This window comes from Corylus avellana, chromosome ca6 (genome assembly GCF_901000735.1).
Source record: "Corylus avellana chromosome ca6, CavTom2PMs-1.0".
In the NCBI taxonomy this organism is placed as follows: domain Eukaryota; kingdom Viridiplantae; phylum Streptophyta; class Magnoliopsida; order Fagales; family Betulaceae; genus Corylus; species Corylus avellana.
The window spans coordinates 30,048,577-30,066,538 of NC_081546.1; the positions used below are offsets into that span (position 1 = coordinate 30,048,577).

General features: G+C 38.3%; 3 protein-coding genes across 3 annotated transcripts; 2 read left to right on the top strand and 1 right to left on the bottom strand.

Annotated features, from left to right (window-relative positions):
- The first annotated feature begins 5,248 nt into the window (after positions 1-5,248).
- Positions 5,249-6,741, top strand: LOC132184553 (probable carboxylesterase 18). The gene has a single exon (XM_059598233.1). The coding sequence runs from the start codon at positions 5,639-5,641 to the stop codon at positions 6,629-6,631; it is 993 nt and encodes a 330-aa protein (XP_059454216.1). The 5' UTR covers positions 5,249-5,638; the 3' UTR covers positions 6,632-6,741.
- A 648-nt stretch (positions 6,742-7,389) lies between these two features.
- Positions 7,390-10,289, top strand: LOC132185783 (uncharacterized). Its single transcript, XM_059599569.1, has 5 exons — positions 7,390-7,905; positions 8,003-8,734; positions 9,112-9,485; positions 9,759-9,828; positions 9,933-10,289. Exons 2-5 carry the CDS (start codon positions 8,022-8,024, stop codon positions 9,994-9,996), a joined length of 1,221 nt encoding a protein of 406 aa, XP_059455552.1. The 5' UTR covers positions 7,390-7,905; positions 8,003-8,021; the 3' UTR covers positions 9,997-10,289.
- Positions 10,290-10,481: 192 nt separating this feature from the next.
- Positions 10,482-17,951, bottom strand: LOC132184985 (DNA (cytosine-5)-methyltransferase 1-like). The gene is made up of 12 exons (XM_059598793.1): positions 17,619-17,951; positions 15,433-16,933; positions 13,600-15,109; positions 13,258-13,422; positions 12,895-13,096; positions 12,679-12,790; positions 12,435-12,582; positions 12,126-12,323; positions 11,739-12,017; positions 11,488-11,649; positions 11,168-11,386; positions 10,482-10,945 (listed from the first exon to the last, which is right to left on the bottom strand). The coding sequence occupies exons 1-12, from the start codon at positions 17,698-17,700 to the stop codon at positions 10,808-10,810; spliced, it is 4,716 nt and encodes a 1,571-aa protein (XP_059454776.1). The 5' UTR covers positions 17,701-17,951; the 3' UTR covers positions 10,482-10,807.
- Positions 17,952-17,962: the final 11 nt, after the last annotated feature.

A 17,962-nucleotide genomic window follows, 5' to 3' on the forward strand; every position in this document is an offset into this window, starting at 1 on the left:
CAACCCGGCAACCCCTAAACCTTGACACAACCTATTTAAATAAGCGAATGACACGACATGATATGTATAACCCATTTAATAAACAGGTCATGTTAGGTTGACTTAACACAATTCGACCTGCATAACCAATTTAACAGATAAGTCTTGTTGGGTTGACCTAAATATGACATGTTCAACCTGTACATGAATTTAAACACAATAGAGAGAGCAGGATATATATATATAGAAGAGTATATATATATATATATATATATATATATATATTGACTTTACCATACCAATGACAATACACACACACATATATATATATGTGTGTGTGTGTGTGTGCGCGCGCGCGCGTGCGGCGGGCGCCTATACTGTAACATCCCCAGCTCGTTAAGGCCGAGTTTGCTACTTTTCTTCTTTCACAACAAAAATTTTTGCAAAGATCTATAAGGTCTACCAGAGTACTTGAATTTAAAGGATACGATAAATGTATAAAACATTATTCAAGAGATTTTATTACAAGTGAAATTAGAAATCATTAAACTTTAGTGCTGAATATTATTACAATTACTGATATGAAAAGATTTTGAAAATTAATAATTATTCCCGTCCCCATTCCGGTCTCCTATTCCAGCATCCTTTCTACCTGAAAACAAGAAATAAAACTGAATAAGCCCAAAGGGGCTCAGTAAGTAAAATCCACAACCATAAATAGTTTTACTCCTTGTTCTCAGTTTTGAAAATCATTTTCGCAAATAAATATACTTCTAGCCATAATAATATATGTATGTACTGTTGCATCTCCCGTAACATATACATACTATTACATCTAGTAATAGATCATCGTTGTAAATCATCTTTATAAATCATCATCATAATGCATCATTATAAATAATCTTTGTAAATCATCATAGCATATCATCGTTGAAATTATAGTATCATTTTCTCATAATAGGGCCCATATACACTATTACCCCTGTGTACAAGGGTTGCGGGTCCTATGACCATGGCACTGAACTGAAGCCTCAGCCATGCCCGACCGTCAATTAACTCTTTCTCTTTGTGCACTCAACGGTCTGTTGATGGAATACCACCTTCTGGCATAGCCTCCTTCAGTGGTTTCGCCTCCATCCGAGTATCGGTACCGAATTCTTCTCATTCTTACTTATCTTGGGGCCAAAAATACTCTCCTCCATACATGTGCCATCATTTCATAAACATTTATCTCATCTTTTGTACTTTTCTTTGTACTTCTTTTAATGCATCTTAGGGCAACATGTAAAAGGGTTTATCATCATTTTTCTTTCTTATAATCATCATCATTTCTCAACTTTCTTTTCTAAAAAATCGAAACCTTTTCAAATATAAACTTGTTGTACTTAGAAAGCATTTAAAGAAATAGAAACTTTCTAGATAATTCATTTAGAAATCCTTCATGCATGCAACATAACTTCATAATACGTAAATAAAATAATCATTTACAATTTACTAAAGAATGAATAAATAGCATGACATGAAGTAATTTTAGAAGGGGTAGTGAATTTACTTACCTCTAGACTGAAGCTAAAAGTGGTATGAAAGAATCTAGTTGCTCCAATATGACTAACACCACTAGTATATCTTTTGAAACTACTTTCTAAAGTCCGCTATCTTTTGTGTTCTTTCTTTCTTGTAGCGCTTGGTCTCGCCCTTTCTCTCTCTGTTCTGAGTAAACACTCTTAGAAAGAAGAAAGACCGAGTAAAAAGCGGAAGAAGGAAGAATATATGCAAGAGATGGGAGAGGAGATGAGTGGTGAAAATACTAAAGGAGAAGAGCTCTATTTATAGGAGAAAATCAAACACTATTCTACCTTCAATTTACAATTATACCCTCATTTTACTATTTCACCAACCCTATACTATTTCACCAACCCTATACTATTCTACCTTCAATTTACAATCATACCTTCATTTTACTATTTTACCAACCCTATACTATTTCACCAACCCTATACTATTCTACCTTCAATTTACAATCATACCTTCATTTTACTATTTTACCAACCCTATACTATTTCACCAACCCTATACTATTTCACCAACCCTATACTATTCTACCAACCCTATACTATTCTACCTATACTATTCTACCTTCTTATTCTACCATCCTTATACCTACCATTTACTATCCTATTATTTCACCAATTACCATTCTCTAATTACCACTCTCATAAATTTCCCAAGAATTAAAATCTTTAGCTACAATGGATATTAAAATAACATCATTATCAAAATAATCTATTTAAATAGCTTTGAAAATTCTGGGGCACTACACCACTAGATCATTGTGTTTACATATGTAATGAAAATAATAAATTAACAATATTATCATTATATGTAGACGATATACTGCTAACAAGTAACTGTCCAGATATGATAAATAAAACAAAATCCTTCTTGTCATCCAAATTTGAAATGAAAGATATAGGTACTGCTACCTATGTCTTAGGAATAAGAATTTCTAGAAATAGAAATTTAAAATTATTATATTTGGATCAAGAAAAATATCTGGAAAAGATAGTTAAGAGGTTTAATATGAATGTAAGCCTCTAAAAACACATATTTCAAGAGGTCAATACTTGAATAAATCAATGTGTCCTCAAAATGAGACATAGATTCAAGAGATGAAATCTATCCCCTATGCCCAAGCTGTGGGCAGTCTCATGTATGCAATGACAACTACAAGACCTGATATTTGTTATGCGGTGGGATTAGTAAGCAGATATCAATCTAATCTAGGGAAGACACATTGGCAAGCAGTAAAACGTATATTTAGATATTTACAAGGCACTAAAAACATGGGCTTATGTTTTGGTATAAGTGATCTAGAAATTAAAGGATTCCCAGATGCGGATTTTGCTGGGGACGCTGATGATAGAAAATCAACAAGTGGATATGTGTTCTTGTTTGGTGGAATAGCTATTTTTTGGTTAAGCAAGAAACAAAATTGCGTTGCAAAATCCACTATGGAAGCTGAATATATATCATGCAGCACAGCAATAAGTAATGCAGTGTGGATTAGACGCTTTGTAGAAAGTCTAAATTTAGGTTTAAACAGCAAGCCAGTCAATATGTTTTGTGATAACAAGTCTGCTATCTCTTTAATAAAAAATGGAGCACAATTTAAGATATAGTGGAAAGAGGGGAAATTAAAATTGAATTTATACCTTCAACAGAGATGGTAGCCGATCCTATGACCAAATGATTATCTTTGGAAAAATTCAAAGAGCATGTAGCTACAATGAGATTAAGAAACACCTAGGTGGTAGCTACATATATGTTTAAGCACAAGCGGAAGGATTCAGGGATGCTTGATTGAACAATTTTTGTGCAATTCTGTTTTTATAAGGGGAATAATTGGTCAGGTAATAGACAAAAGACACTTAAGAAATAATATTACAACTTTTATAAATGTAAGGTTCACCAAGAGACATTATGTTACAAGTTGGTAATATATATATGATCTTATAGTGTAAAAGACACCGATAAAAGGCATCAAGGAAACACTCGATTAAGAAATATCAGTTCAAGTCAACACATAGTTTTGTGTATGGCTGAAATCGTCAATTGTGGAATAGGTGTGGACCAGTGTTCCTTACCACAGAGAATTGATGTTGTTCGTTTAGTTAAAAACGAAATGAAGTCGCCTTAATATATTAAGCAGTGTGAAAATATATGGAAAAAGGTGCGATTAGATAAGATGACAAGATTGTATATACATTATAAAATGTCATAATCTAATGCCGATCTGTAAATTTAACAGATGAGAGTTGACATGAATAAAAAATTACATTTGGTACCAAGGTGATAATGTTCAACTAGATTACATAATGTTAAAGTGTGATCAAGTGGGAGATGATGGTTTAAAGGGTGATCACACCATAACTAGTGTGGTCATTCCCATAGCCAATCACAACCTTCCATGGAGGTTATGATAGAGTGACAAGTTGTGACTCTTGATAAAGAGTCATATTCTAACTCTATAAATAGAGTTTGATAATGAGAAGAACGTACGTCAAAATTCGTTCTCTCATTATCACGTTACTTTTGTCCTCCATTGGATATCCACCCTAACAGGAGATTCCTACAATCAAGATCATACGTTTACTTTATTTCTACAAAAAATTAATTTATATCTAAATTAGTTATATTTTAACCTCGTTCCGAATGATTTTTATTTTTGAATAAAATAAAACGTAAACGACAAAGAAATAGACAAAAAAATCAAAAGATAAAATACTAAAGTTACGGAATCCACACTCACAAATTCAGAACAATTCCATATTCATCAATAAAATCTGAAGTTCTCATCAATAAAATCCTATGTATGTTTTACTATACTTCATAAATCAATTAAATCATCTAATGTATCCATCCTTTATACAAATCACAAAATATATCCGAATTAAACCAAATTATTAATTGTATCCGTTGGACAAATCACAAATATATATCAAATTTTATTTCAATAAAGATCCAAGCAAACAATCACATGAAATTCTCCTAAATCATCACATGTATCTGGGAATCACAGTAGATATCCAAGAATAATTTCAATAATTGAATTAAAACAAAACAATTGAGACCTTAAAAATCCAATAAATCAGAAAATATTTACTTACATGAAAATGCGTTATTCATCGGTGAGGCTTCATTCTCAACTAAGGTCGAAAATTTAGCTACACATGATTGAAAATAAATCTAAACCTAAGAAAAACTATATTGAAATGGAGAAAAACTGTAAAGAATTTCGGACTTGTCACCAGTCGCCTCTTCTTGAAGCTTCACATTGTATTTATAGGGGCTTCTATGGTTTAAAACCCTAAAATCGATGCCTAAATGAGTTTCTGCTAGTGCCCTCGATCGCACACTAGGTTCGCTCGAGTACACTCGAGCATGAGATTTCTCCTGCAGCGCATGTGTGCTCGCACGTTGGTGCGAGTCTTGGCCGTGGGTGCGCTCGATCGCATGACCAGTGCGCTCGAGTGCACCAACGCATGTAGAACCTTTTGTTGCTCATTTGTGCTCGCGCGATGCTACTCCTTGGTGGCTTTCTTCCAAAACTCCGTATTTTTCACTTTAAATATGCAGTTTACCTTTAACAATTTAAAAATACTGAAAACATAAAACTAACACAAAACATTAGATTACAACACTGCTAAAGGATTAATTAATGTACATTAATGGGTTTAAATGTGCAATATTTGGTACACATCAATTTAAAATATAAGATTTATTTTTTTAAAAAAATTCTAGTTTAATTTTTTAATTTTTTGATTTTAATTTTATTAAAGATATATTCGTTATTATTAGGAAGGACATTAATAATTTGTAGTAATTTAGATGGATATTATCGTAATTAAAAATTTAAAAAGAGACGGTTGGTACTTTACCCCTCGGCCCGCTTAAGAAATTGATGGGCCGCGAACATTAATTGAAGGGCCTCTCTCTCACCTGTACTTGTCCCCCACCTCCCTCCTCCATTTTATTCGGCCATTTTCAGCAACTTACTATCTACATCCCCAGTTGCTCTTAATTTCCTTATTTCTCCTCCTCTCATCTTCTTCACCTTCACCACACATACACGAATCACGATACACCTCCTCCTGGCAACATGAGCAGCAACTCATCCGATTCTGTACCGGCCCTCCCATGGAGGACTCGCCTCTCCATCTCCGCCGCATCAGCCGTCACCGACGCCGTTCGCCGTACCAACGGAACCCTCAACCGCCGTATCTTCTCCCTCCTCGATTTCAGCTCACCTCCTACTCCCAATCCCATCAACGGTGTCAAGTCCTCCGACATCACCGTCGACCCAGAGCGCAACCTCTGGTTCCGCCTCTTCACTCCCACCACCAACGCCACTTCCCTCCCGGTCCTCATCTTCTTCCACGGCGGCGGCTTCGCATTCCTCTCACCCTCTTCCAAAGCATACGACGCCGTTTGCCGTCGTTTCGCACGTAGACTCCCTGCTGTTGTTATCTCCGTCAATTACCGTCTCTCCCCCGAGCATCGCTTCCCTTGTCCATACGACGATGGTTTGGACGTTCTTAAATTCCTCGACCGCGACCACGACGTACAGGTACTGCCTGAGATTGGTGACGTGTCCAAGTGTTTCTTGGCTGGTGATAGCGCGGGTGCGAACTTGGCCCACCATGTGGCGGTTCGGGCGTGTCGGGAGAGATTTCGGGTCGTGAACGTTACCGGGTTGATATCGATCCAGCCGTTTTTCGGGGGAGAGGAGCGGACAGAGTCGGAGATCCGATTAGCGAGGGCTCCGTTGGTTTCGATGGCCAGGACGGATTGGCTTTGGAAGGTGTTCTTGCCAGACGGGGCTAACCGGGACCACGAGGCGGCCAACGTGAGCGGGCCGAATGCGATTGATATGTCGGCTACGGAGTATCCGGCTACGGTTGTGTTTGTCGGGGGATTCGACCCGTTACAGGACTGGCAGAGGAGGTACTACGATTGGTTAAAGAAATCAGGGAAAGAGGCGCGGCTAATGGAGTATCCGAGCATGATCCACGCGTTTTATCTGTTTCCCGAATTGCCGGAGTCGTCGCAGTTGATTGGGCAGGTCAAGGATTTCGTCTGCTCTAAACTCTAAAATATGAGAGACGTGAAATTTTTAACTGTGTGCATCTACCGTGCGATAGTTGCAGAAGAATTATATTATATTAGAGTTTTTTTCAATGCTTATTTTAAGGGTCAATATAAAAATATGATATATATATATATATATATATATATATATATATATATATATGTGTGTAGCATTATTCTTAATCCAAGGCTTTTTTTTTTTTTTTTTGTGAAGAGTATTCTTAATCCAATGCTGCAACTGCACTCATAGCATTATTAATTCCCTCTCGATTCTCGATAGCTTGTTCAATTACATGGTTTACATAATTTATTTAATAAAACAGTTGAGTTGACATGAATATGATATGATTTAACATATTTAATATAAACGGATTGAGTTAGATACAAAACCTTATTAATATAATTTTATATATATATATTATATCAATCATACAAATTCACAGCTTGATTCATGATAAAAATCGATATTTCATAATCATAAGTAGCAAATGTATAATAATTTCTCATTCCATATCCAATAAAAAAAGATAATAACAAAAAGACTGTAATAGATCAATGTTGTTAGCTTCGCGCGGCAAAGGAAGATGAAGGTAACAAAAATTAAGTATGAATTTATGATCGATACATTCCACTTTTTTACACTAATAATTTTCACATTTTTTCTTTTTAAAGTGATTTTTAAGAGTGTAAAAATTGATATGAAAAAGTGAGAGATAAGGTAGAAGATTTTAAACCCTGTATTCCTGTAAAGTTATTTGTCACATGCCCATACCTAAAAGTCAATTTTCCTCTTATTAGTTAAGTGGACTTACACGAATTTAACTTTTTTTTATTGGGATAAATGTTATTTGCATTTTTGGTATCTAAAAGTCAAGCAGGATGAGAGAAAAAACACAAAACAGGGACGTATCTAAAAGTCTTCCGAGTAGTCATCGCCTCTTATTTGAGAACGCGTCAAGGAGTGAGGATAATTTCGTAATTTAAGAAGCCGCCCGTCGCCCCTTTTTTCCTTTCTCCGTCTGCAACTGCAATCATTGTCGTCCTCAGACTCATCTCTTCCGTCTCCGTGAGAAATTGTTTCTGCTTCGTCTCTCTGTGAATATTATATGGATAAGAGATGCAGAATCGGTTCGTGGGAGCGTGTGAGTGTGATTGCACAAGTTCTGTATGTTCTTGTGATTCCGTCGATATCTGAGCCGTCCGATCGATCCACGCCTTGGGTACCACCATTCCTGCCCAAATAACACCCACCGGAAAAGATCAACACAATCTGACAAGGTATTTGGTTCCTCTTTCCTATTTCTAATCTACTTGTTGTAATTTCTTCCAGATCCGTTTGCTTTTGGGAATTATTTATATTTTCCATTGGTGCCAGCTCTTGGCGACGGCAGAAGATGTCACGGGGGAGGGGTAAATCTGGTGGTTGGGCCGCCTTTGACCTGAAGCAGCGACAGAAACAAGGCCTTGAACCCGATATTCTCAACGAACCCTTCCCACCTCTGGTCCCCTGTCTCGCAAATAATAACAACGATAACGACAAGCCTTCCTCCTCATCTTTACTCCTCCCGTCTGTAGATTTTCCAGCTTTGGCAGATGATCAGAAGCATGGGAAATACCAAAAACCGGCAAAAACACTAGTCGGTGATTCTCGTGGAACGTCTAGCAATAAGGAAAACGACCGCGTTTTAGCCGTTCCGAAGCTACAAGAGCTCCACCCTTGGGCGGACAATAGCCTGCTTCAGGATGTCCTGGCAGCAGCGGATAATAATATGGATAGGGCCTCAACTTTGTTGAAGGCAATGGTTGCCAATTACGACGGCTTTGAAGACCACGGACCAACAAGCAATGCAGAGATGGATTCTAGTTATAGTGTTCCTTTGGGAAACACAATGACTACGAGCCGGAGCCTCGCTGATATTGAGGACTCTCTCAAATACAACGGCAAGGAATTGGTTGACGAAAACGATTGTTTTGGGGAAAAGCTTTCCGACGAGGCCATTGACCAAAAATTTATTTTGGAGCGGTTGAAGTCCATGCCCGTCGAACCCGAGTGGGAAGAGGATGACTTATACTTGATCCATAGAAAAGATGCGTTGAAAACGATGAGGTACGTATGAATATGGCGGCATCTACCTGCATGTTCAGGACTTTAAATTTTATATCGCTATGTACCATAAAAGCCCTGTTAATGATGTATTACCTTTCGCTTTTGCTTGTGATGGATGTTATATTGTTATGAGAGGATTCGGATTGCTATCAATGGCTAGATGCGAGTCTTTTATGGGACCCATTTGTCCTAATAAGTGGGCGGATGGCTTGAAACCATTATTGGAATCTCTGTATCAGTTTTGAGACACATAATTTTGAGTTCTAAAGACGGGACTTTTAGAATGCAGTAATTACCATAGTTGATGAAAATCTGTATGGTGTTTGATCAGCATATAATAGATGGTAGGTAGTGAGTGAGATTTGTTGAATGAACAGGTCAGCGTCCCAGCACTCAAGGGCGGCCACAAATGCCTTTCAAAGAGATGATCATGCATCTGCCCAACACCACTCTCTCAAGGCTCGACAACACTGGTCGGCTGCTGAGAGGCTGAATGCCAAGGCAGCCAAGGAAATTCTTAGTATCAGAAATGGCGGCAACGATTTGTGGAAATTGGACTTGCATGGTCTTCACGCAGCAGAAGCTATTCAAGCCTTGCAAGAGCGTCTGCAGGAGATTGAAACCCAAGTGCACCCAAATCATTCATCAGTATTTCCAAAAGGGGTCTCTGAGTCCTCTACTTTCACGGATGCAGAAAAGTTAGATATACCATCAAGAAGGCAGAGGCCAACGTCATTACAGGTCATAACAGGTTAGATGACCTGCACTGAAGTAGCTATTTTTGCTATTAAAGATTGCGTTTACTCTTGGTCCAACTACAAATTGTTGGGTGCCTGCATTGAATTTGTAATGAAGATTTAAATGCTTCACGTGTTCTTTTCAGACTGTTTTAAAGTTTGCAGTGTGTAGCCATTTCACTTTTATCATCATGATTGATTTAATGTTGTTGTTGAATCATAATGAATCGAAGCCACATTCATAGTTGCAAGTCAGTGACAATTAAATGCCGTGTCTACTCCTACAGGTGTAGGGAATCATAGCCGAGGACATGCTGCAATCCCAACAGCTGTGAGGAGTTACCTCAATGAGAACAGGTTGAAATTCCTTCTTCCTAACCTAACAGAATGAAATTTTAACAAGTTGGAAATGGTGCACTTGAGATTTGTTATGTAAATGAGCAGAAGCGTTATTGGTGCAGATATCACTTTGACGAGTTGAGGCCTGGGGTGGTGACAGTTCGGCCCAAGTTCCGTCACCGGTGATTGCTGCCAATATGGGATTGTTCCCTTCCATCCCAAATTGAAGCGCAGTTTCTTCTTTAAAGGTTTTTCGTTCGTGCTAGTTTTGGACAAGTGCAAAGTGCTCTTTCCACATAGATCGAGTAAGACTTGGCTTCGCCAGAAGACATGACTTGAAGAAATTATTTGCATTTAAAGAAATTTGAATCTTAGACCTAATAAAAATGCTACCAAAATCAAGGTCCTTATCACTTGAACCAACCTTTTGAAATTGTGTATATATTATTGGAAATAGGAATCTTGTTTTGTATGATTAACTAGTTTGCATTACCACCTTTTACTTTATATGGGTACATTAACTTTATTCATTTAATTAAACAAATCAAACCCTTAATCCAAATTTAGTAATTTCGTATCAAAATTTCTTTCCATTTAAATTATACAAATCAAATATCTCAATCTTAATTCACAAATTGTATGTCAACTTATGTTAAATTCACAAGTTGTGGCAAACAATCTTAATTCAGGCTAATATTATATCCCTTAATGAGGTGAGTGGGGCTAATAAGTCCAGGTGTGTTTACCTACAGATTTTTGGCTTTGCAAATGGCCTTCCCTTCCTTTTTCTTCTTTCTTTTTATTTATGTTAAAAGTCAGTTCTTACAAAGCAATATCCATTAATCCCATACTGACATAGACGGGGGTTAAAAAAAGAGGGAAAAGTAAAGACATGAATTACACATTTTGTAAACGAATGGGGCAATATCCACGAACTTTTAGGTAACCATCATTGGGAAAATGATAACCCAATAGAAAATGATAGACGGCTAATGCATTATGTAGACCTCTTACTGTCCAACGCTTCCTTGAGTTTTCTCCCTAACGCATATGCCAATGGAGGAGGTACGGCATTTCCGATCTGCCGGTGCTTGTGTTGAATATTACCAGCAAACTGGTAGCTATCTGGGAAACCCTGCAATAGAGGGAATTCTTGGTTAACTTGATTAGATTGTGAATTTGTTGGTTCAGTATAACTAGCTGTCCATACTCCCAAATAACCCTCAGAATCCAGATTATAATTCAAAATAAATTTGAACTCCAAAAAGATTTCCAGTTCTCATGTTTGTTGAAACCCATGTCTTAAAGTTTCTTTTGATGGCAATTAGGTAATGATCAAAGGACATTGAAATCTTACTTGCGATCGGGCACATTCACGAACTGTAAGGATCCTGTCCTGCTCAGGATGAAAGCACATCCCCACCTTACCCATTGGTTGAGGGTCCGTGATGGAAGTTGGGAAGTTCCCTTCCCAATCCAACCTCCCAAACAGCCCCTTCCACTGATTGTGTCGCTTGGCCGTGTTCGGCAGGCACCATGGTATCAAATCAACAATTTGTCCAGTAGACAATTTTATCTGCATTTTACATGAATTGTAAATTGCATATACAAAAATAGAGGTTGACAAACTCAAAAGTAGGCTAATAACAACCTCAACTCCAATAATTATGTTAGTACCTTTTCATCTGGAAGGTCATGCCAATCAGAACCTGGCCGCTTTGGAATTTTCTGACATCGAATGAGATTAAGCTCATTCATTTCTTTTGATATATGATCGGTCAGAAGAACCATATTCCCGCGAATTTTCTTTTGAAACCATGACACGGGGTCATTTTGATACTGAGAAACAAGAAGCCAGAGAATAAGATAGTTAAAGGCGAGTTACATATCAGTTAGTCTGAAGAAGTACATACAACTACTAGATATACCTCTAGATTTTGCTTGGAGGCACCATTCCCTACGGCCGGGAGTTCACCAATTGTATCTCTTACAGTTATTGCACGGAAAGGGGCTCCACTTGCTGTACTTCGAGCAGCAGCATACTGCAGATTCCCCGATAATGTTATTCTCAACTCCGGGGCAGCAAAGACATGCATTGGCTCTGGCCACTCTGGGAGCATCTCTTCAGGGGAGGCAGCCCATATAAATGCACGTTTTCGTGACTGAGAAACACCATAAGCTCCAGCTTCCAGAATACCAAACCTCACCTTAACACAAACAAAACCAACACCCATAAGCTCCAGAACCACATGCACATTAACCCAAATGCATACAACAAACATATACCACTCAAATACATGCATGAACATATCTACCTGATAACCCATCTCAAGAAGTGAAGCAAGAGTTAAACGGAATGTCTGCCCTTTATTGAAGGACACAAAGTTCCTCACATTCTCTAGAAGGAAGTACTTCGGCCGGAAGTAATCAGCAAAGGATAAGAATGCTAAGATCATTTCACACTGAACTTTACTCCAAGTGCTTGTATTGAACCTATTCATTCCAGAGAAACCCTGGAAAAATGCGGCTTTTGTTTAAGTGTTATCATCCAATAAATGGCCAAAGATGTATTAGATATAAATGATAGGTGGATAGGAGAAAAAGAGGCCAACATCTGCACAAACCTGACATGGAGGCCCTCCGTTTATAAAATCTACTTGTCCCGGAAGTGGTAAATCACTAATATCCTTCTCCTTAAGAGCTGCAGCAAGCTCTGCTGCTTCAGAAGTTGAAATACAGTCATCTGCATCCCCACACTTTTCCATCACAGCCCTGTATTAGAACAGAATAACAGGTCACTCAAAAATTACATTGGGGAAGGGGTGGGGGTGGTTGTGGAAAGGCTTTATCTCAATGCAATCACTTTACCTAAGAATCACGTTGCAGTTATTAATGAACATCGCTGACTCTGGGTGATTGAGTTTAAAGGCATCTCCAGCAGGTTCTTCATACTCAATTGCCCACTTGGTTAACGAGACACCTGCATTGTTGGATGGGAAATAGCCCTTCATCAAGTGCTTTAAATATAAATAAATTCTCTAACATAGCATTTGAAAAAAAAAATTGAAAAGAGATTTGGGTTACCAGACTTCCGCAGTCCCTCTGACAAGCCACCACAGCCAGCAAAAATATCTAATGTTGCCAAACAATTTTCCTGAGATGCTTTGCTTTGTTTTTCATATCCTAAATTATCTTCCCCCTCTATACACTTTCCTTTTTTCTTTCTAGATGCAACATCTCCATCCACATCCCCAGTTGAGAATCTTAGTTTGGTATGAGCTGGCAACTGTCCACAAGAGATGGGAAGAAAATTTATACTTCAATAGAGCAAAGCTTTTTTCTGTGCATCCAGTAAATGGTCCACTAATATAATTTGCAAAAGTTAAAGCAGCTTTGGAATCATAAAAATGGTTTAACGTCATTACAAGGGAGCAGAAGACTGAGCACCTGCTTGAGGGACCCCTTGGAAGGATCATACAGACGTTCACAGAAGAAAACTTGTTGGAAGATGGCAGGAGCGTCACATGCTGGAATATCATTCTTCTTTCTGACTTCACATTTACCTTCAATTTTTTCAACGGACAGCACATGTGTTTCTTCACTGTAGTAGATCTGTAAAATCAGACCATAGGAAAAGGGTTAAAATCAAAGGTTATAAGAAATCAAGGATAAAAGTTTAGGTGAATACATAGAACACAAATATAAGATAATCAAAGTATGACAAATAGAAAGCCCATAGAGGTATGCATTGTACTTAGAATAACATGATTTTCTTGAAGGAGATCTTACTTCACGAATGTCAGAGCAGTATGCCTTCTCAACTGAAATGTCTTCTGGTCTGAAAAATCTTCTGACTTTAACCTGTGTATATTTTTCTTCAATTCGTTTGGTTTCCTTTGTGGCAATGATCTCCAACACTTGGCACACAACAAAAGGTTTCAAGCCTACATTCCTCCCACCCTTGAAAGTTAGATGCTCCGTACTTTCCCCATCAAAATGATGGGGGCCAACATATACATAATCATTAACAGAGTACTCAGTTCCCTTGTATACAAAACCAGTCCGAGATGAATTCACTTCAAATGTTTCCTTGTCCTTCTGTGCTTCTTTTATTTTGCAAGAGTGGCAGAAGCCAGACCCAAGACCCATAGTTTTGAAGGGAAGACTATAGAAAGCACCTCTCTCTGGCCAATACAAGCTTTTACAGTAATATTCAATCGGCAATCCTTTCCTCTTCCTATCTTCTGCTTGAGCTCTATCAATTTTATCAGCATTAGCATTATCCTTCCTATGCTGATGTCCCCATGGCACTAAGCGAATATCCACAACAATGATCTGTTTTATATCCTCCAACCCCATCGCCAAGCATTCATTTGTCAGAAATACCTCCCTCTCATTTGCAGCATTGCCAAGAACAGTCTGAGATCCTCGATGCATAATTCTTCCATGGAACATTTTGGTTCCATCCAATGCTTCAAACATGTACTCCACAAAATAGATCATGGGAAGTTCATATGATTCATTGTCTTCCACTATTACAGCACCCCCCACAGCAATCGCCTCACCATGAACAAAGGCTTTTTTATAAAGCACTTCACCAGAGCATGTTTTCCCAACAGGCTCCCCAATCCATCTTATTTCTTTATTCATTGAGCACAATTTAGTTGATCTTGAGATTGCACGAGGTTTCTGAGTTTCCTCTGAAACTAATAGCTTCTCCTCCTCATTATCATCTTCTTCATTTTCCTCTTGCTCCTCAACTTCATCCTCCTCTTTCAAATCACAATTAGTTTCTTCTTTTAAATCCTCTGGCGAGTAATTTGAATAGTACTCTCCCCAAATTCTGTTGATTAGCCTTGTTGTTGTAGCCTGCATAACCTTCCTCTTCGATTGCACAGGTCCCATTGCTGCTCTTGGATTCAAATTTGGTTCACCCTTTTGCAGAACCTTTTTCTTCTTCACTAACCATTTGGTATGATGTCTCTCCTCCATTTTCTTTGTAAGACCAATCACAAATGCACACCTTTTAATCTTCTCATCTGGATATTCCGAAAACAGCTGCAGTATAATCTGTCCATGGACAACTACGTATCTCTCAACAGCTGCTTGATCAGACGAAACATACGCACCATGATCCTTCTTGAACTCAGACAGTCTCTTGATGACATCCGCAAAAGAAAGTCGTGCAACTCGGCTCTGCTCTTTCAACAAGGTGATGATACTTATTGCAAGCCTGGCCGTTCTCAAAACCGTTTCATACCATGGAGCATACTGCTTTGATGGTTTGCCGAGTCTATACCTAAAGAAATTCAAGAAATCAGAAATATCATTGACATATACTTCATATTATTTAGAATGACTTCTTCAATTTTTTCCCCTGTTTTGGTACAAAGCATGAAAGCTATTCCGGGCTTTTTTAATGTCCATAGGAATCCACAGATATCCCAGTAATTGTATGGAGAAAGTGATATGATTGCAAATACTTCGTGAAATTAGCATACACTTTTAAATGAAATTATCCCAACTTCCACATTTATTCATGTGTATCCCACTTCTATAGAAAATAAACTATACAAGAAGATTATTCTGATACTGTTTAATGTGAGAAAAGAGGCATCATACCAGGCCATGTCTGTACGGATTGAAATGAAAACCATTGATGACCCAAATTCAATCATCCATTCCTTTATTGCACTCAAATATATTGGAATACCATCAGCATCTTGTGCTCCTGAACCACATGAAGAGGACTGATTAGGATTCGTATCAAGACAGAATCCACTTCCATCATCAGAAGTCATAACCCCTGACCCGAAGATAGTGACATCAATATCTGTACATGGTTTCATCGGAAGAAGTTCCAAGGGAATCAACCTCAAGTCTGAATTGTAGAGCGACCAATTATGAAGCATGCTTCGAGGGAGTTGATCACTGTCACTTATGATATCACTGTCAAAAACTATGAATTCATCAATTTCTTCTACAGAATTCTTGTAATAAGCAGGTAGAGGGTAGTCATTTGCAATTTCATCTTCATTAATTTTAATGTAGAATTTGCTTGACATGGAGGCCAAACCCTGATTTTTCTTCTGCTTCATTGACTGCCAGTACTCTTCTTCTTGCAACAATCTTGCCAACTTTACATCCTCATTTTCCTCCAGTGTAGATTTGGATGAATCAGATTGATTCTTTTTGTTCTCTCCATCTCCCGATTTCAAACCAATTGTTAAACTCCCACCTGTAGATGGTGCTTTTTCTTGCATAAAGTTTCCACGCTTGCTACTCTCATCTAGTAGGGCAACAAGAGCAGGGATCTCCGCAAATATCTGATCATTCTTCTTTGATGTCTCATCCAAACCTGCCAATTGGTTATAAATAAACTCACCCTGAGAAAGAACAAAGTCCCTGATAGATACCCCACCAGAAAAGTGCTTGCTTCCACTAATTGAGCGAACAACTCCAGCAAGCAACTCATCAAGACTGGAGTCAGGGTTCCCTCCAGAAGATCTCGACAACTTTTTATAAACCTCTATACATGCACGGGCCTTTGCAAAGAAATGGTCATAAAATTTCTTGTAGCTACTTGCAGGTTTACGGCAATCATAATCGGCAATATCAGTCGAAATCCATACCACGGGAGAACCATCTTCATAACCAGAGATGTCCCACGATTCTATCCGCCCAAAGCCTTCACACCTGACACCCTTTTCCTTTTCCCTGTCTGAACTTTCTTCAAGAGGCAATATAAGACCAGAGATAAACATGTCATCAAGTTCCAACATCTCAAGCGGCTGTGGGGCGCCATTTTCATCATGCAAGATAAAATCAGTCAGTCTTCTATTTGGGCGCCCATCATCTTGCCCAGAAGTAATGCGTACAGCCAGAATCTCTTCCTCTGCAAACTGATCCTTCTTTGTTTCAACAAGACAAGACTTATCAGATATGCAAACAGACCGCTCCTTGAAATTTCTGCATGCAGAAGCTCGCTTTGGCAGTTTCCTAGAACCAGCTGGCTCTTCACTACACTGGGACACATTTCTTTTCTTCTCTTTTTGGCTAGTTTTCGCTGCCATTTTAGTGCCAGAAAGTGGAGACTTTTTCTTGCTCTTCTTTTTCGTCACTCCTGCGACAAAATATCATACAACTTATCAACAGAAAGGGAATAGCTTTAAGGTGCATTGAAACCAGATGTTGGTTTGCAATAGAGCATTTATGTGGACTACAAACGTTCAAGAAATAGCATGGCTTTTTAAAGAAGAGATAAATGAAGGACCACGCATACTCTATCAAGCTCTGTAGGAGTCAAGTCACAAATCTGATGTTTTGAAGGGAAACCCACATCCAAAAGCACGCATGCCAAAAAAAGTCCAAAATTTTATATCTAAAACCCCTTTCTACATCAAAACCAGCTCTAAATATCAAAATAGGAAACAGGAAAAGAACCCATTATTATACTATTTGTATCTATGCCTTTGCAGTCACTTATCAAACACAATGGCTATATCTATAAATAACTGCACTGCCATTCATTCAAATGAAACTTACCAAGCAGGGGAAATCAAGCAAATCATCGGAATTAAAATAAAATTGGAACACGACCTTGTACACACAAAAGAAGAAGAAGAAGAAACGCCTTCGACCAACGATAGACAGACCCTAATAACTTCAAATCCCTCCCACCAACCCACCAAAAAGAAAAGGCAAAAATAAAAGCCCTTAAAGCCACAATTAATGGGCATGGAAATTTATGTAATGGGAGCAAGAAATCAACAATTTTAAAATTTAACTATAATTTTATCTTCATGTACCTGATACTGAAGAATCAGAAACGGCACTAACGGGGGCTTCGCCATTGGGAACGGTGGAATCCAAGAGAGCTGCAGATCCCATATTTTTTTCAGTTTTTTCCTCGGAGTTTCTCAGACCGATAGACTCCCTCTTCTTCTTCTTCTTCTTCTTCGTTGCCGTCTTAATCAAAAGAATATAAAGAGACAGACAGTGAGAGTGGCGGGAACATTGCCTTTTTGGTTTGGCGCCATTTGCCAAAATCCCCAATTTCAATGCAAAAGGGAAGCGCGAGTCCACCCCTCGCTTTCACCCTCTCCACATGTAAATTGTGTTCTGCTTCCTCATGTCATGGCCTTCCCCCTTT

Coding starts and splice junctions, on each gene's coding strand:
- LOC132184553 (XM_059598233.1), top strand. CDS start 5,639: ATGAGCAGCAACTCATCCGATTCTGTACCGGCCCTCCCATGGAGGACT.
- LOC132184985 (XM_059598793.1), bottom strand. CDS start 17,700: ATGGGATCTGCAGCTCTCTTGGATTCCACCGTTCCCAATGGCGAAGCC. Junction 15,110..15,432: donor ATCCGTACAGACATGGCCTG/GTATGATGCCTC, acceptor GAATTTCTTTAG/GTATAGACTCGGCAAACCAT. Junction 13,423..13,599: donor ACTGCTCTGACATTCGTGAA/GTAAGATCTCCT, acceptor CTGATTTTACAG/ATCTACTACAGTGAAGAAAC.
- LOC132185783 (XM_059599569.1), top strand. CDS start 8,022: ATGTCACGGGGGAGGGGTAAATCTGGTGGTTGGGCCGCCTTTGACCTG. Junction 8,735..9,111: donor GATGCGTTGAAAACGATGAG/GTACGTATGAAT, acceptor TTGAATGAACAG/GTCAGCGTCCCAGCACTCAA. Junction 9,829..9,932: donor AGTTACCTCAATGAGAACAG/GTTGAAATTCCT, acceptor TTATTGGTGCAG/ATATCACTTTGACGAGTTGA.